The sequence below is a fragment of the Lolium perenne genome, chromosome 6, assembly GCF_019359855.2.
Source record: "Lolium perenne isolate Kyuss_39 chromosome 6, Kyuss_2.0, whole genome shotgun sequence".
Taxonomy (NCBI): Eukaryota; Viridiplantae; Streptophyta; class Magnoliopsida; order Poales; family Poaceae; genus Lolium; species Lolium perenne.
The window spans coordinates 10,695,540-10,711,766 of record NC_067249.2 but is presented as its reverse complement, the minus strand read 5'-3'; the positions used below and the strand labels follow the sequence as shown (position 1 = coordinate 10,711,766).

The window sequence follows — 16,227 nt, the reverse complement described above, 5'->3', positions numbered from 1 at the left end:
GAGCTCGTGGAGCTGAACACGCAGTTCAGGGCTGGCGTGGCCCGTGAGCGGCGGAGGAGGAGGCAGCCCGTGCGGCGTTCGACGCAGAGCAGCAGCGCCGGGAGGCGGTGTCCGCTGGACAGCGATGACAACCTCGACGGTTGGAGCGACGATGGGCCTGACTCGGAGGAGCAGTAGGCGGAGCTGAGGGCCATCCTCGCGTCCTACGAGCCCTTGAAGACGACCGAGGACGACGTTCGTGCCCGCGAGGAAGCGAACAAGGAGTAGTGGCACCGCTTCCTCGATGTCTCCATCCAATGGGCGCTGATAGAGGAGGCGGGCGGCCGCTTCTTCGCATAGGAGTGGAAGCGGCTCCTCAAAGACGTGGCGGAACGCCGAGATCTTTTCGCTGGGCTCCAAAGGGAGTGGAGGTGGCGGCAGAGAAGCGGAAGATGAAGGGAGGCGACGACGGGGCGGGGCATCGAGTGCTCCGAAGGGCGGCGAGTAGGCTAGGGTAGATCAACTAGATTGATATATTTCGTGCCTCATAATATCCTGTGTAAGGGGGTCCTTTTTATAGGGAAGACTCAACTTCGACATCCAAGACGCATATCTCTACTTTCCAAACAAACCATATCTTAATATTCCTATTTCAATAAATATTCCTTGATTTAAACTCATGCATATATTTCCTAACGTCAGCTAGCTAGCGAGAGGGGATATTCCGCAACTAGTTGCGCCCGCACCCCATTTTTGTTCTGACATTTCCAAGTTACCAAAAATTGCAAACTAAAATTCTAGACATACATTCTATTGTACCTTGTTCATTTGTGAAATTTCATCCAAAAATATGTCAAAATGTGGCCTACACAAAAAGAACAAATGATCTGTAAATAGTACGTGACACTATTTACGTACGTCTTCTCTTTTTTACACAGGTCGCATTTTGACATATTTTTGGATGAAACTTCACAGATGCACAAGACACAACACAATGTATGTCTAGAATTTTAGTTTGCATTTTTTGGAAACTTGGAAGTGTCACAACAAAAAATGGGGTGCGGGCGCAACTAGTTGCAAATGAGAGTTTCCCCTAGCTAGAGGGCTGACTGCCACTGTGGCCCTGATCTGCCCACATGACAGAATCAAAATAAAATAGTTATAAGTCCACATCCCAAATGTACGAAAGACTTTTCCTTAGGTTTTTATAGCACACATGCAAAATAATAAGGTGCTAATTCCATAAGCAAACCAAAGGGCTCATCTTTTTTGGCACTTGTGAAGAGATAATTTCACATGCTACCTGAGACCTAGCATTTCTTTTAGCAAGAGGTATCACGGAACACTTCGTATTTATTACAAAATTTATTAACCTTTTCTAGGCTATTTAAATTTAAGACACTTTTTTACATTGAGCTTTCTGTAACCGAGTCAACTGGAAACTCAGGCAAAAGTCGTAAACAGATGCATACAAAAACACAAGGACAAGGAGCTCATAGTCTGTCATGCACACGTGCACCTCAGTTACACTGAATTAAGCTGAACTTCAGTTATTACACACAGGCAATAGTAAATAGTTTCTGCATCAAGATCAAAACGCTACAAAGAAAAGTTCCCTGTCTTCAGAATCAATCTGCTCCAGCATCCTTCACGTCGACGGTGAACTCGTACTCCTGGTCACAGCCCAGGTAGGAGTCGGACATCAGGTAGATCATGTAGTCCTTCCTCCCTGGCTCCGCGGCGGCGGTGAACTCAAGCTTCACACGTGCCCTCTTCTGGAGGGCGACCCTCTTAATCGCCAGCAGCTGCTTGGTGGAGCCAGAGGCGTCACCGACCACCAGCCACCAGCCTTCCTCCTTGGGCTTCGGGAACCTGGGGGCGTGGACCGGGCCAACCTCAGAAGATGGCAGGTTCGCCATGTCACGCTCCAGAGTGACCTGCAAGGTTACGTTGTCGCCAGCCCTGATGTCGTCGCCCTCGCGGACCTCATAAGCCATGTCGACGTTGGGGAACCGTTTGAAGAATTCGCCGATGTCCTGCAGCTGAGAGTTCGATAGCTGCAGCAGATCCCGCATCTCGTCAGCACTCATCTCAGCCAGATCAAAGATGCTCTCGATGGGCTTCTCTTTGTTTTCCAGGCATCTCCGGGCTAGGTCCTTGGTGAAGTGTGGAAGCTGGAGCAGCACAGAGTCACGATCCCACATGCCTTGGGTCACCATCTGACTCAACTCCATTGCATTCAGAGCAAGAGTGAGCCATCCACTGCTGGAGATAACGTCAACCATTGCCTGGAGCAATCTGTGGGCAGAAAGGAGGATCTCCCGCTGGTCAGCTGCCAGGTTCCCTACCACCGTGTGCCTTGCAAAGTGGGATTGCAGTAGAGCGTTGGCCTTCACGTGTGGATCACCATACTTGGGCTTGTCAATAGAAAATCTCTGGTGACGGACTAGCCTCTCAATATATTCTTCTTCACCTGGGCGAGTTGGAAGCTCTGCATACTCTGATGCAGAAGCTAGAATTTCCAGGAGGCCTTTCATCTTCGTCTTCTGAGTGAGCATCGAACTGAACCGTTCAATAGTCGTGTAGCTAATGTAGTAGTATGCAGCAATGAGACCAAGGTTGAGCGGCTTCAGGTACATATCCTCCTCTACAGATACACACTTGCTTGATTCTAGGTCATTCAACACTGTCTCAATTAGCTCAGAAAGATGATCTGACAGATGCCTGTGACTTACACCCTGCAGATTGTAGTAGTTAGGGTTCTTGTTCAGCCGCCGGTACATGAAAGTCCAGGTAAGATAGTCCACGGCATCTTGCTTGTTTTCTACAACGCCGACAACAACCTCAGCATTCATATGGTCATGCAAGAAATGGTGAAGATGACTCTCCACAGGGAAGGCCTCAAAGAGGAACTTCTTGTAGTATTCCTTCCGAGGTGCATGGCACAATATAACACACTTCCCGGAGCTATCCTGAAGAGGCCTGCTAGCGTGACCCATCATCTGTAGCAGATCAGTGATTGGATAATCAGTATGAGCACTCTCCCTGCCATCATAATATTGGGTTCCCATCACAACAACTAGATGAGCAGGCAACGATCTCCCCCAGCACATTGTGCTACTTGCAACACACACTTGGATCCTCCCACCAAGGAAAAGCTGGGTTACAAGTTCCTGGTCAAGGTCACTAAGGCCCTCATGCAAGTAGCCCACACCGCATCTCAGTGTATTTTGAAGTGTTTCTTCATTGACACCTCCAATAAAAGTATCCATCTCATCTGTCGACCCAAGAAGGAATGGCGTTCCACCAGCCTCAGCACTTGAGTATGCACACAGGTCCAATGCAGTCAACCTTGCATGCTTACGTGTCGGTACAAACACCAGGGCAGGCTTACCACTCTTTGCATGTTGTGTGATAGCAGTGTATGTAGGCTTTGCCATTGCTTGCATTCTTGCCTCAAAATTTGCTATATCCACACCCTGAATATGTATTTCCAATGGAACTGGCCGCACTGCTGGAGGGAAGTTGAAAAGACCATGAGAGGTGGCACCGATCCATTCTCCAAGATCTTTAGCATTTCCAAGTGATGCTGAAAGCGCCACAATCCGGATGTTACTGCCAATATGGCTTGAAATACGCCTCATCCGAGAAACAACGACTTCCAGGACATGTCCCTTTTCAGATCCAATTAAATGAAGCTCGTCAACAATAAATAAGCTGACTTGTTGGATGTGCTTTCGCTGCTTCCAGCGTCGAGAAAGTGCATCCCACTTTTCAGGAGTACTAATAATGATCTCCCCTTTGTCAAGAAGCTTCAAATCAGCTGCAGTTTCACCAGTTAGCTCCACTACACGGGCAAATTCTCCAAATTTCTTTGACCAGTCCCTGAATCTTTCTTTCGCAAGAGCCTCAATAGGAGCTATATACACAACCCGCATGTTAGTTTCCCCAGATACTGCCTTCTGATGGTTCCTTAGTATAGCAAATTCTGCGCATATTGTCTTGCCACTGCCTGTTGGCGCAGCAACCAACACACTGTCATCACTGTTATACAGGACAGTGAACACTTGAGTCTGGATGGGGTTGAAATGTTTAAAAGCACTATAAAGACCTTCATATCGTGCATTCCTCAATGCAGTAACAGGTAGCGGTTGCAGATCAAGCAATTCAGTTGGAGGAGCATATTTTTCTGGAAGAATCAAGTGCCTAAAACAGACAGGAAGAATTGTCTGTGAACCAAGCCACTTGTCAGACACAACACGTATAAAATACTGAGGAGGCAATGGCTCATATATTGGCACTGTAAAGTGAAGTGTGTGATCTTCATCCACATACTGCTTCTTAAGCATGAAGTACTCATGGTGAAGAATGTACTCGCCATCATTGTCCTCAACTATAACCCAAAAGGCCTCAACATATCCATGTACCTTATCATCCCACTGGAAATCAGGTGTTATTGTCAATTCAAAACCCAAAACTGTGCGAGTAATAGGTTGAACATGGGCAGACAGGTTCAACTTTGGTAACTGGTGGATGCACCTGTGCAGCTGCTTCCCCATCTTTGGGAAACGAATTAGCTCACCGATTTCCTGTGATGATAGGTCATAGTACCTCTCCCAAGCCAACTCTTTTTTCTCCAGTTTCATCAGGATTTCCTTTGGAATACCAGGAAACTGGCGCAAGGGTGTTTGGACACTCCACATCTGCTTATCAATCATCTTGCAAAGATTGAGAGCCTTCTCCGCTAATTGAGCCCATCCTCTCTTCAAAACTATCTCAAATAGTGCTCGTAAGAGGCGTCCAGCACTCTGCGACATAGAGAACAAGGAACATATAAGGATTAAAAATATATAGGAATACTAGGCAAATAAACAAGCCGCTCAAACATTGTATTAAGCTTTAAATAGAGAATATGTTACCTGTCTGATGTAGACCATATCAGAACCAAGAGAGAGGCCCTCCAATTTCAGCCTAGATATATATGCTTGCAGCAGAACATTAATCTTTGCACTGGGCTCCTCCAGACTCTCTTTTACAGGAATTGGCACACGATCCAAAAGTTTTGCCAGCTCCATTTTCTCATCTTGCCTGACACTAACATACTTGAACTCTTCACTCAGGGAGAACAGGCGACAGAGCTCAATATCACCCATTGTGGGCTTGAGATACTCATTATATGTCGAAATAGTCCCATGACTAATATAGTAATAACTGGCAATCCTTCCAAGGTCAGTAACCTGAAAGTATCCTGTTTTCCTGTCATACTTCACCAAATTATTCTTATCCAACAAATTTGCAGCAGAGTGTACCTGCAGCAGCACACAAGAACAAGAATCAGCACCAGAACAGGCAAGGACATCAAGAGAGCATCTAAAGAACCATATTAACATAGCATAAGAAAATTGAAAACTATATTGCTCTGATACTTCTCTAATATTTTAAACCAGTATCAAGATGCTCATCAAGTTATCAAAATAAATCAATATATGGAACTCATCAAGTTATCAAAACAAATCAATATATGGAACTCATCAAACAAGACGTAAATAGCAGCGAGTTCCTTTCTTTTCCTATTGCCATAAAACACTCCACATCCCATTAACTGGTAGAAGGATGATACCTCATCCACCTTTAGTTTTTGTAATCCAAATTTCAAAACCAATAGCAAGCAGATGCCTGCTGTCAACGGGTTATCCATGTTACATTTGTTTATCTATCTAGATGCCTACCCATAACACACTGTTAGAAATTCCACAACATAAATTTCCAACACAAGTGCTACATTGATATGGTTAATACTGTTATTGAACATTGATAAAAGAGGATGTTTGTTTTATGTGAGCATTCTACAAATTGTGCAACTGCACACATCTGGCAACAACATTATGCTGCAACAAGACTAACAAAAAATACATAACCATATGAGCAGAGAACAACTTTGCCAGTTCTCAAGGTAATCCTCAACTGTTCATTCAAAAAACGATTTTATTATTATAATGATAGCAGGTCCACCCTCCAATGAAATTAACTTAAAAGCGTTTTAGTACGTTGTAATGGCATTGCTCATAGTAGCATGCCACTTATTCTATTTTCACATTTCATGATGAACTACCAACAGACACCCATAAACTTTAATAATTATTTATTTACGAAAGATTATATGCCCATGAAACTGTAGAACACTAAAGATTCAGAACCCTCCCCCAATCTATGAAGTTGTGGGAATGGATTAGATGAAACCTAGGAAATATTTTGTTCAGCAAACAAATGAGCCTAAGAGAACTTAGTTATTATAGTTAAGTACAAGCAACAGCTGAAGTAATGCTAGAAAGTAAATCACCAGGATGATAGGATTACATTTCTTCAAAAACAAACAGGCATGGGTATAGCATGTACTTACCAAGTCAGCTCTCCTTTCATCTAGTGTTTTGTCTGTCTCCATGATATCTGCTGGTAAACCATACAGTGTTGGATTCCGAAGCATCCGTATGTAGAGGTAAGTGTAGCCAAGCCACGAGCATGCTTCCCTAGCATTCTGAATAGTTCCCAAAACGATCTCTGCATTTAATTGATCTGCCAATTTGGATATGAACTGACTCTCAATAGGCAGCTGTTGGTTCATAAGGGAGAGGTAGTATTGCAATTCACTGTGGCCAGTCAAGATTATTCCCTCTCCGTGTGTGTCATACTGAGGTCTACCTGCACGACCAAGCATCTGCATGACATCCAGAGGACTTAATTCTGTCCAAGCACCTTTTTCCGGATTATAAATCTGAGTACCCTTTATAATAACAGTGTGAGCAGGCAAGTTGACACCCCATGCAAGGGTGGCTGTCGAAACAAGGACCTGTATATGCTTATCAGCAAAGAGCTCTTCAACCATTTCACGGTCCACCCTTCCCATCCCAGCATGATGAATAGCAAACCCATATGGCATAAGGTCCTTAAGATCACTGCTTTTGACAAGCTCTGCCTGACTGCCAAGAATCTCCTGGCTTGCACTCTCGTCCTTCAGAAAGCGAGTCAATGTGTCATTAGCTAAGGCAGTATCTCTGATGGCACGAGCAGTTTTTGCTGTCTCCTTCCTAGAGTGCACAAATATAAGCACTTGATGCTTACCAGCAGCAGCCATTACTTTCTCATAACAAATCTCATTCATCAACTGAAACCTCTGCAGTGGCTTCCTTACAGTGATCCCAATGTACTGCTGCGCAAGAGGACAAGGTCTGTAACTGTTATCAAAATGGAAGAGACCTTCAGAGCGTACACGCAAGAATACAGCAACATCTTCATAGTTCGGGAGGGTTGCAGAGAGACCAACTAAGCGTATATGTTCCTTGGTTGTCTCAATCTGCCGAACTGTTCTAGAAACAATACTCTCCAGGACTGGCCCTCTGTTATCGTGAAGTAGATGGATCTCATCAATGATCAGAAGCTTTACCATCTGAGTATACGTTCGGTCACCTGATTTCCTCGTGACAATATCCCATTTCTCAGGTGTTGTAACAATGACCTGTGTTTCATCAATCTGTTGTTTCGTCAGGTTCTGGTCTCCACTGAGCTCCCTAACAGTGAGACCGAAATCTTGCAGCCGCTTGGACAAATTTCCAACAACCTCAGCAACTAAAGCTTTCATTGGGGCCACATAGACGATTTTGTACTTGGTATTGTCGAACTCACCATCCTTCATATGCAGACCAATTTGGTGAAGGATTGTAAGCACAGCCACATTTGTTTTACCAGCACCAGTTGGAGCGCAGAGAAGGATGTTATCTGGTTTGAAGAGGGCGGTATCATAAACCTTGCTCTGAACCCTGTTCAGTTGTTGCATTCCAGCAAAAGCCGGTTGAGCCCACGCTGGGATATCAGATATCTTCACAATCTTCTCGTTAGTTCCATATGGCCTAGGTTTCAATGCTGGCACATGCACTTCCTCGTACCCCTTATGAGGGGTTCTAAACGATCCATCAGGAAGTTCACATTTCTTGTTGGCCATCAGGAGACCACCTTGGTGGAAAGAGAGGTTGTCAAGATCAAGCAACTGTCTCTGGCCCTTCAACCAGCCACTCTCCGTATCCCGGTCAACAGCCCGACGCTCCCTCGGACCATCAGCACCAGCACCATCATTGTTTAGAAGCCTCTTTGCCTCATCCCTGATACTCTTCTCCAGATTCTTCTGCCTCTCCTTTGCAGAGGCTCTGGTCGCATGTAGCTGCTCCAATATCGGAACTAAGCTTGGGTTACCCATCATCTCTTCCTCTATCTTCTTCCGCTCTTCCTGATCTTCAGCTCTTGCCAGGCGGGTACACCAGACTATCTTGAACCGGTTGCGTAGCACCAGTTTAATGAGATCGAACTTCTCATAGTCCAGCTCCATGACAAGGCGGTTCTCGACATCTCTGTCATCACCCTCCGCGATAATCTTCAAGATCTCCTCGGCGAGCTTCTGGCTCTGCTGGGGGTCGATATCAGCATATGCCTGCGTTATCTTTCGCTGAAGCCAGTAAGCATCGATGTCTTGCACGTTCACGTTGAGCCCCTCGTTGGAGTTCTGCATGTCATCGTCGTCCAGCTCACCGCCCATCTGCATGCCTCCGGGACGGTTCAGCTCAGCCGCGTCATCGTCGTCCTCGTCCAGCTCGTCTTGCACCTGATAAAGACAAACACTGGAGGTTATACATTCGACACGTTCCTTTAGACTTCGAGTCAGGGATAGCCAAAGGAACAAAGAGAGCAGAGCAAGGTTGGAGTAGGTGTGCATACCTGATCGAAATCACTTTCCTCGTCGTCGTCGTCCTCCTCGAACTCGACGGCCACGCCAATATCATCGTCCATGGTCGCTTCAAGACCGTCACCACCAGAGGACGCGGAGGCGGGGTCGCTGGCATCGTGGAAATCGGTGATGAGCTTCCCGATGGAGACGAACTGCTCGAACATGTGGGTGGGGATGGGGTTGAGGAGCTTGTCGATCTCCTTCTTCTTGTCGGGGTTCTTGACCTTGTCGTTCTTGAGGATGGTGAGCACCTCGTCGGCGGCCCCGCCGAGCACGTCCATGGGCTGGCCGCCGAACTGCTGCTGGATGACGCTGAGCATGGCCTCGTAGGCGGCGCGCGTCTCCTTGGTCTGGGGCCTGTACACGACGTCGTCCGCCAGGGAGAGCACGCTCTCCTCGCGGGAGCGGCGCCTGCGCTTGCGCGGCAGGTCGTCGGCGTCCGGGGCGGAGGAGGCGGAGGGGTCGCGGTCCTTCTTCTTGCGCGACTTGGTGAGCCGCTCCTGGAGCTCGGGCGGCTTGGCCTGCACGGCGCGGTCCCCGAAGCTGCGCTTGTCGATCCGGCCCCAGAGCGTCTCCGGCTCGCCCGTGGGCTCGTGCGTGTCGCGCGGGCGCGAGTCGGTGGTGAGCACCAGGCTCGAGTTGGCGCGGTACTCGTACTGCTTGAACCGCGCGTGCGCCTCCGCGCCGCCTCCCAGGTTCGCCATCGCCCTGCAGCAAGCAAGCGAGCGCCGAATCGGGCCAGGAGTTGGTCGGGATCGAATCGAAGCAGACGCAGCAGCAGCAGCGGCTAGGGTTTAGAAGCTAGGGGGGAGGGAGGGCTCGCTAGTTGGTACCTGCGGTTCAGCGGGTCGGTGCCGCGGCTGGTGGCGCGGCGTCGGGTGGTGGCGGCGCTCCTTGGGTCGCCGAGCGGCGAGTCGTCGGCGGCGTCGGAGATGGGGGGTGGATTTGGGGGGAAAGCCGGCGGCGCGAGATTGGATTGGACTCGGGAATAAAAGGAGACGATGAACCGACCATGCTAAGCTCGGCCCATGTGTGAGTCGGTACATGTAACCGACAGTGGTGAGAAAATGAGCCAGCCAGCCCACTATGTACTATACTTTTTTTTAGTTCATCTAGAAATATTTAGCTAAGCAATTATATATAATCAGTTTAATCAGTACCAATTTGTTTCATCAAAAAAACATGAAATAATGTTCATATATAACAATAAAGATTGTTTTTCTAGTGCAAAAAATCATGTGTTCTTAAATAATGTCCGTCTACATTGAAAATAATGGTCATGTTACTCGCTACATACCGATTTATAGGGGTATTACGTATTTCCAAAAAAATACTTTGACTAACCGTTTCAAAGAATAAGGCGCACACGTATTTCGAGATAAATTTTGACCATAAAAATTGAGCAACAAAATCTTGATTATTATATATGTAATTAGTATCGTTGGATTCGTATTGAAAAAAACTTTTTAATGATACTAATTTCATACAAGCACTATTTATCTATTTGAAGTAATTCTTGGTCAAAAAAAAAAACGCGCAAAACAAGGACGCCTTATTCCTTGAAACGGAGATAGTATAGGCCTGCTGATTTGGGAAGGAGGGAGAATAAGATATATATATATAATAAAAGGTATAGTATTGCAAACTTCTTTTGAATATGGATAAAATGATAGTATAATTTTTGTGGCGTGTATCTCATTTTTTATCAAATTTGCAGTCAAATTTTTTTCTCGAAATGCGTAATATTCCTATAAACCGGTATGAAGAAATGTTCACCAATATTGAAATTAATGTTCACGTGGTTTCAAATAAATGTTCATGGCTTCCAGAAAATAGAAAAACAAAGGAAAAAAATGAAATTATACTTAACTAATAGAACAAAATGGTTCAAAGAACAAAGGAAAGAAACCAAAAAAATATGACCAGGATGCTATTAGGTCGTCCCGTACATGGTGGGACATTGACTCTAGTGGGCTAGGTCTGAGAGTCCACCTTCAGATCGGTTATATTGCATAGGTCGGTTTACCCAATATGGGCGAGAAGTTTCTGCAGTTAAGTTGGTGAAATCGGACCAGGGATTAGATGGTTTAGCACACAGTCCGGTTGACCGGTCCACATGCCGATCGATCAGTGCGCCGCCGGTAGAACCGGTGCAAGGTCCAGTCGACCGGGTGAGGCACCGGATGTGTCGGTGCCGACCGGGCTGTACGCCAGAACGCTACTGAGTCAGCTATGTATCGCGACCCGGTCAGGCACCGGATGTGTCGGTGCCGACCGGGCTGTACGCCAGAACGCTACTGAGTCAGCTCTGTATCGCGACCAGTGACACCCGGTGCACAAGCCAGTAAGCAGCGGTCCATCCGGTTGTGGGATCGGTGAACCGGACATGGCACCGGTTTGGCGGAAACAATTCAAATATTCACTTTTCTTCGAGAACTAAAAACTCTTCTCACGTAATTTCCGAACTCCGATTAAGATAAAATCAATTTTATTGAAAAGATAAACGATTAGGACCCCAACAAAAACACAAACAGTTCGAGAGCCCACTTTCCAAGGCGTAACTAGAATGATTATCCAGGCCAAGAGCATAGGTAATGGTTTTTGTGTCTGACCTCAGACATTAATGTTGTAATGCACCAACTATACTAATGCTCAAACCTCGCGATATTTCCTGGAATTTGTGCATCGGACTCAGAAATAGATTAAGAATATTACACTGGTTTTGCGTTAGTTCGTCCCAAGAGTTGTTGACAGTTGTGCAGACAATGGGACAAAATTCTGTGAACAAGAAACTATGCTCCCTTCTAAGCTCGGGTCCTTCTGATCTTAACTTGTAACCTCAGGGCCTACTGATCTTCGAAAATGTGCCGGTCTCGGAGAAATAGGTGCTCTGGGTTCCACTTCCAAGGTGGTTTCCATGGGCCTGTGGGTTTGACAGCTCTATTCCCTGTAAGCGAAAACAGCTGTCTGTTAAAAAAAAATGGAACTATAGCAGGGATTCTATGTGATTAATCTCTCAAAAAGTAAGCATAGGTAGGAATGGAGAAGTATAAATGTGTCAATGCATAAGAACCTACTAATTTACACACTAGAGAAACCCATATAGCGCCTGATTTATTTACAAGAAAGATAACATGCAATGCTATGCAGCAGCATTAGGTAGAACTAACATGTCAACAGATGTTCATGATGAATTCATGGAAGCAAACTCTACAAACTTGTAGTAAAACAAGAAGTTAAAAACAATATGGTTGTACTACCTTTTCTGATACCTCAAACATGACAAATTAAAAGACAACTATGCAAATCCAACATAAAAGTTCTATAGCGAGCTAGCACCTTAGCAGCCATAATACAATGCCCCACAACTGCATCGGCCAAAGGTCATGCATAACACCAATTATCTATCTTGAAGTAAACCAAAGAAGAAGAAAAAAACTCACCTGAACTGGTGTAAAGGCCAAACTAGATGTCAATCCAGATGTTGCACCACTGCTACCATAGCTCTTCTCCTTGAATCTGATATTGGAAAGTAATATGGAATCAAAGAGAGGTTGCCGTGCTCGATATCAGGAAAGAGGTCAGGAGTAAAACAGAAACAGGAACATGAAGATAGAGAGAGTTACAGATGAACTCATACAACACTAACTACTTGGCCACTGGAAGCGGTACATGGTGCAAATTATACTTAACAGTAAAATATCAGTGCAAATACCCACCTAACAATTGTCAGAGAACCTATACATAAGGATGGTATAAAACATAAAGCACTACGTTGAAAATATCAAGCTATTGGAATTAGGGATAATATAGTGAATACAGAGCTGTGCGAAACCGTTCTAGCTGATGTACAGTTGTCTTTATATCTTAAAATTGCGGATAACCTAAGTTCCACTACTTTGGACATTTTCTTCTAGTACTTTGAACCAGGTAGTGTTGAACTATAAAAGAGTCGGAAAAAACAAATTCCACTACATTACTATGTTTTGAGGAGCAAAGGTCAGAAGACCTGCATTGCAGAGCTAAGTAATTGTCGTGTGGTTAATGCTTTAACATCTAATGACAAAGCGCAAAAAAGAGCAAAACGAGATACTGTGTGAAAACAAAATAAAACATACTTTTTGGCCACTTTAGCAGCAAGTTTGTTTTGTGCAGCTGAGACACGTAGCCTCCCACTTCCAGCCTGCCCAAGCATGCCATAACCTTCTCCCAAGCCATCACCTGGTGACAACAAGATGTACCCAAGTCAATATTAATTCATAGTGTAATTAACAAAATGTTGCCATCATGTCAATACTAACTGACCTAATGAGCTCTCTTCCGGTATACCAAACTGCATTCGGTTTGCAAGCTTCATCATATCAGTCACCGCATATCTGCAGAATGAAGTTCCCAGAATTAAGGCAAGATACAATACTGTATATGTATGTTGTTAATAACTTTTCAGCAAACAAGACAAATAAGTAGTTTATTTAAGACAAAATAAATATGAGGCTGCTCAATATGTATTCTTTGAAATGAACAACTGAGAACAGTTACCTTTCTTTCATTTTTCGAAGGCGTCGACCGCCTCTCTTCTTTTTAGGCTCAGAGTCTGGAACAGGAAGTGGTTTTGGAAGCTTTGCAGGAGGTGGTTCTTGCCACTTCTCAATCTTCTTACGGATTTCTTCTAACAAGTTCCGACCAGCTTTTCCAGTTGGATCACCTCTAATTGAATCAATCCTTGCTGCTAGAGTTGACTTTGCAGCTATAAGTCTGCAAGCACGTGTCCTCAGGGCTGGAGGGGTGCTCTGAAATACTTCTGTATGTTCAAGATAGCCAACACGAAACTGAGATGTGGCAGTAGAAAATCCAGCAAGATTTTTCTTTTTTGCTCCAAGTAATTGAACATTGCAAGCAGGCATTTTTGCAAGTGCTCCCAAACCACCAGCAATTCCCATCAGTTTTGCAGCAACAGCACTGCCAGCAATGGCAGAGAGGTTTGGTGCAATGTAACCCATTCTGCCCTCTACAAAATCAAGCACCTTCTTCTTTGCGGCATCAAGATTTAGGGCTCTGTCACATGCTTCAATTGTTTTTACCAAATTCTCCTCAGAAAGAGGCTTCCCACTAGTTGTTGATGCTGTAACTGAGACAACCATTATAACTGCAGAAGGTAAAAGCCCTTCCAGATCCACAAGAGTTAAATCCATCTCATTCCCAATCTTCTTAACAACACGAGCATAATCAATCGGATGATGAACAAGGGATTCCAGCTCAGGAAACTTCAGCCTATACTTGTCACGTATGAAATTGTGGATTATAATGAGCTCGTTCTCAATATCTACTGATAAAGCATTGCAGTCAACAATAAGCTGGTACTCTGGATCCTCCTCTAGAATGAACCCTTGATTAGATAAGTCTATGTTTTTCTCAAGTGCTCCTTCGACTTTCTGCAAAAATGAACTGTTTATTATTAATAATATTGTCATGGATGGGATTAGTGGAAGATTTTTTGCAGCGATGCAGCCTAAGGCTAATTGCATATGAAGAGCTGCATGCCCTACATGATCAAATTCAATGGAAACGCTCTTCCTGCATAAACCATTGTAGCATTGACCATGAACTGAGTGTTTCTCAGTTGGCTAGCAACGCAAGCGCACACAGGTGACTCTTGCTATAAAAAAAGGTGCTAGTGTCTAGTCCCTCATTGGTCTCTTTGTTTTATAATTGTAACACTGAGCACACTATAAAACTTTCATTTGCACCCTTACTACATCTAAAACAACATTTGTGGATCAGATGTGAAAATAGCAATCAACCGTGAGGGTCTCCTAAATAAATACTCCCTCTGCCCATATAAGGATGTCTTAGATTTGTCTAAGTTTGGATGTATCTATACACTAAATAGTGTCTACATACATCAAAACTTCGACATATCTAAGACATCTTTTTATGGACAGATGTTACGTAAGATTTCTTCATAAACTAGTAAGCACTGTTCTAGTGCGAATATTGTGCAGCATCTTCTAAGTGCCTGATTACTCTATCAGCACGAGAAAGGCTTCACTTTTGCCAGATAAACATAGATCTACGCAAGAGAGGGGTATTTTAAGGTTAATGGAGATTTACGAGTTTGATAACATACCTGTATTATGTCAATATAACGTTGCGTCTTCTGCAGCTTTGAGACGCTGTCTAGATCATCATAATTAAGGGCCTCAAGGTCAAGCATGTCATCATCACCATCCTCATCCACACCCGCTGCCTCGGCATTGTCTTCTTCCTGAATTTTTTTGAGAAAACAAGTCAAAAAAAAGTTGAGAATAGATTAAGAGATTCCCGGCAAATATATTCTCAAATATTTCTACATAGCAGACAGAACAATCAACTCACAGGATAGGCTTCATTGTCTGACAGGTCATCAAGATCGGCCAAGAAAGAATCAGCAAGGTTCGCCTGTGATGATATAACACCATTCAGAAACATGAGACACTTGGCCAAATCCGAAAATAAATTGCAAATTAAAACTAAGCAACTGTTTGATACGAGCTGAAAGAAACTAACCATAATTTCGGCCCAAGCTTTCCCTAAAGCAGCAAGAGCTCCAGGCTAGACCTAGCAAGTTATTAAGGAAGAGGATGATCAGGTCTGTTGCACTTACACCAAATATGTAGTGGCCGAATGGGCACTGGAATAAAGTACAAACATAGAGTGATACTGCTACTGCAAGTAAAATACTAATCTAGAACAAGGATGAATCATTATGCATATTAGCACAAACAGAAAACTGTTGTCACAGTTTAATTTGTATTGTAATATTTAGTTCGCTTCGGTTTACTTTGCCTAGACTGCAAGCCTGGCAGCACATATATCCTGCCCTATACCAGCGCAATAACTCTGTACCCCTGGTATCTAATGCTCATATCCATTGCGAAGCTAGAAATAGTTGTTTCGGTTGTATTTATAACAGAATAATTATCACATGCATAGAGACATAAAACAGTATGAGATTGTTCTAGGAGCTATATATACTACTAGTCTAAATTCACAAGAATATCCTGCAAATCATCAGAAAGAAGTGCAAATTCGTTTTCTGCGCAGCATATCATCCTATCCAGTAACTTCGTTGAATCGGCAAAATCCCTACCCAGTAACCTCGTTGCCAGCTGCTTGACAGGGCATGATTTAGTCAGGGACATCTCCTTGCACCGGTTTTCCCCATCTTTCCCCAAGATTTCCTCCAACCAAGAACCCTACTGTGAAACCTAGCTACGAGATGGGAACGATGAGAAGTAGGAGAGGGGGCGTACCGGGGAGAAGGTCGCCGACGGAAGAGATAGCCGGCGGTGGAGGGGAAGTCGCCGTCGCCGTCACCGTCGCCGTCGCCGTCGCCGCGTCGTGGATATTCTTCCACGGGTCTAGTGGGGAGAGAAAAAAACCCAGACGAGGGAGGAAGGGTTGGGCGGGTTGGGCCGGGCTAAAATTCCCGTCCG

General features: G+C 44.7%; 2 protein-coding genes across 2 annotated transcripts; both read right to left on the bottom strand.

Moving 5' to 3' along the window:
• Positions 1-1,429: 1,429 nt before the first annotated feature.
• On the bottom strand, positions 1,430-9,484 carry LOC127308909 (DExH-box ATP-dependent RNA helicase DExH12). Its single transcript, XM_051339824.1, has 4 exons — positions 8,743-9,484; positions 6,380-8,629; positions 4,899-5,288; positions 1,430-4,787 (listed from the first exon to the last, which is right to left on the bottom strand). Exons 1-4 carry the CDS (start codon positions 9,454-9,456, stop codon positions 1,608-1,610), a joined length of 6,534 nt encoding a protein of 2,177 aa, XP_051195784.1. The 5' UTR covers positions 9,457-9,484; the 3' UTR covers positions 1,430-1,607.
• A 1,739-nt stretch (positions 9,485-11,223) lies between these two features.
• On the bottom strand, positions 11,224-16,188 carry LOC127308910 (U4/U6 small nuclear ribonucleoprotein Prp31 homolog). The gene is made up of 9 exons (XM_051339825.2): positions 16,045-16,188; positions 15,299-15,349; positions 15,128-15,190; positions 14,880-15,017; positions 13,292-14,184; positions 13,058-13,128; positions 12,871-12,973; positions 12,196-12,271; positions 11,224-11,699 (listed from the first exon to the last, which is right to left on the bottom strand). The coding sequence occupies exons 2-9, from the start codon at positions 15,299-15,301 to the stop codon at positions 11,592-11,594; spliced, it is 1,455 nt and encodes a 484-aa protein (XP_051195785.1). The 5' UTR covers positions 15,302-15,349; positions 16,045-16,188; the 3' UTR covers positions 11,224-11,591.
• Between the last annotated feature and the right edge of the window lie 39 nt (positions 16,189-16,227).

Excerpts from the sequence above, each read along its gene's own strand:
- LOC127308909 (XM_051339824.1), bottom strand. The coding sequence starts at position 9,456 with ATGGCGAACCTGGGAGGCGGCGCGGAGGCGCACGCGCGGTTCAAGCAG. Across the intron at positions 5,289-6,379 it reads ATGAAAGGAGAGCTGACTTG|GTACACTCTGCTGCAAATTT; the intron begins GTAAGTACATGC and ends GTGCTGCTGCAG. Across the intron at positions 4,788-4,898 it reads ATATGGTCTACATCAGACAG|AGTGCTGGACGCCTCTTACG; the intron begins GTAACATATTCT and ends TCTATGTCGCAG.
- LOC127308910 (XM_051339825.2), bottom strand. Across the intron at positions 15,018-15,127 it reads CAGACAATGAAGCCTATCCT|GAAGAAGACAATGCCGAGGC; the intron begins GTGAGTTGATTG and ends AAAAAAATTCAG. Across the intron at positions 12,272-12,870 it reads GCTGCTAAAGTGGCCAAAAA|ATTCAAGGAGAAGAGCTATG; the intron begins GTATGTTTTATT and ends TTCCAATATCAG.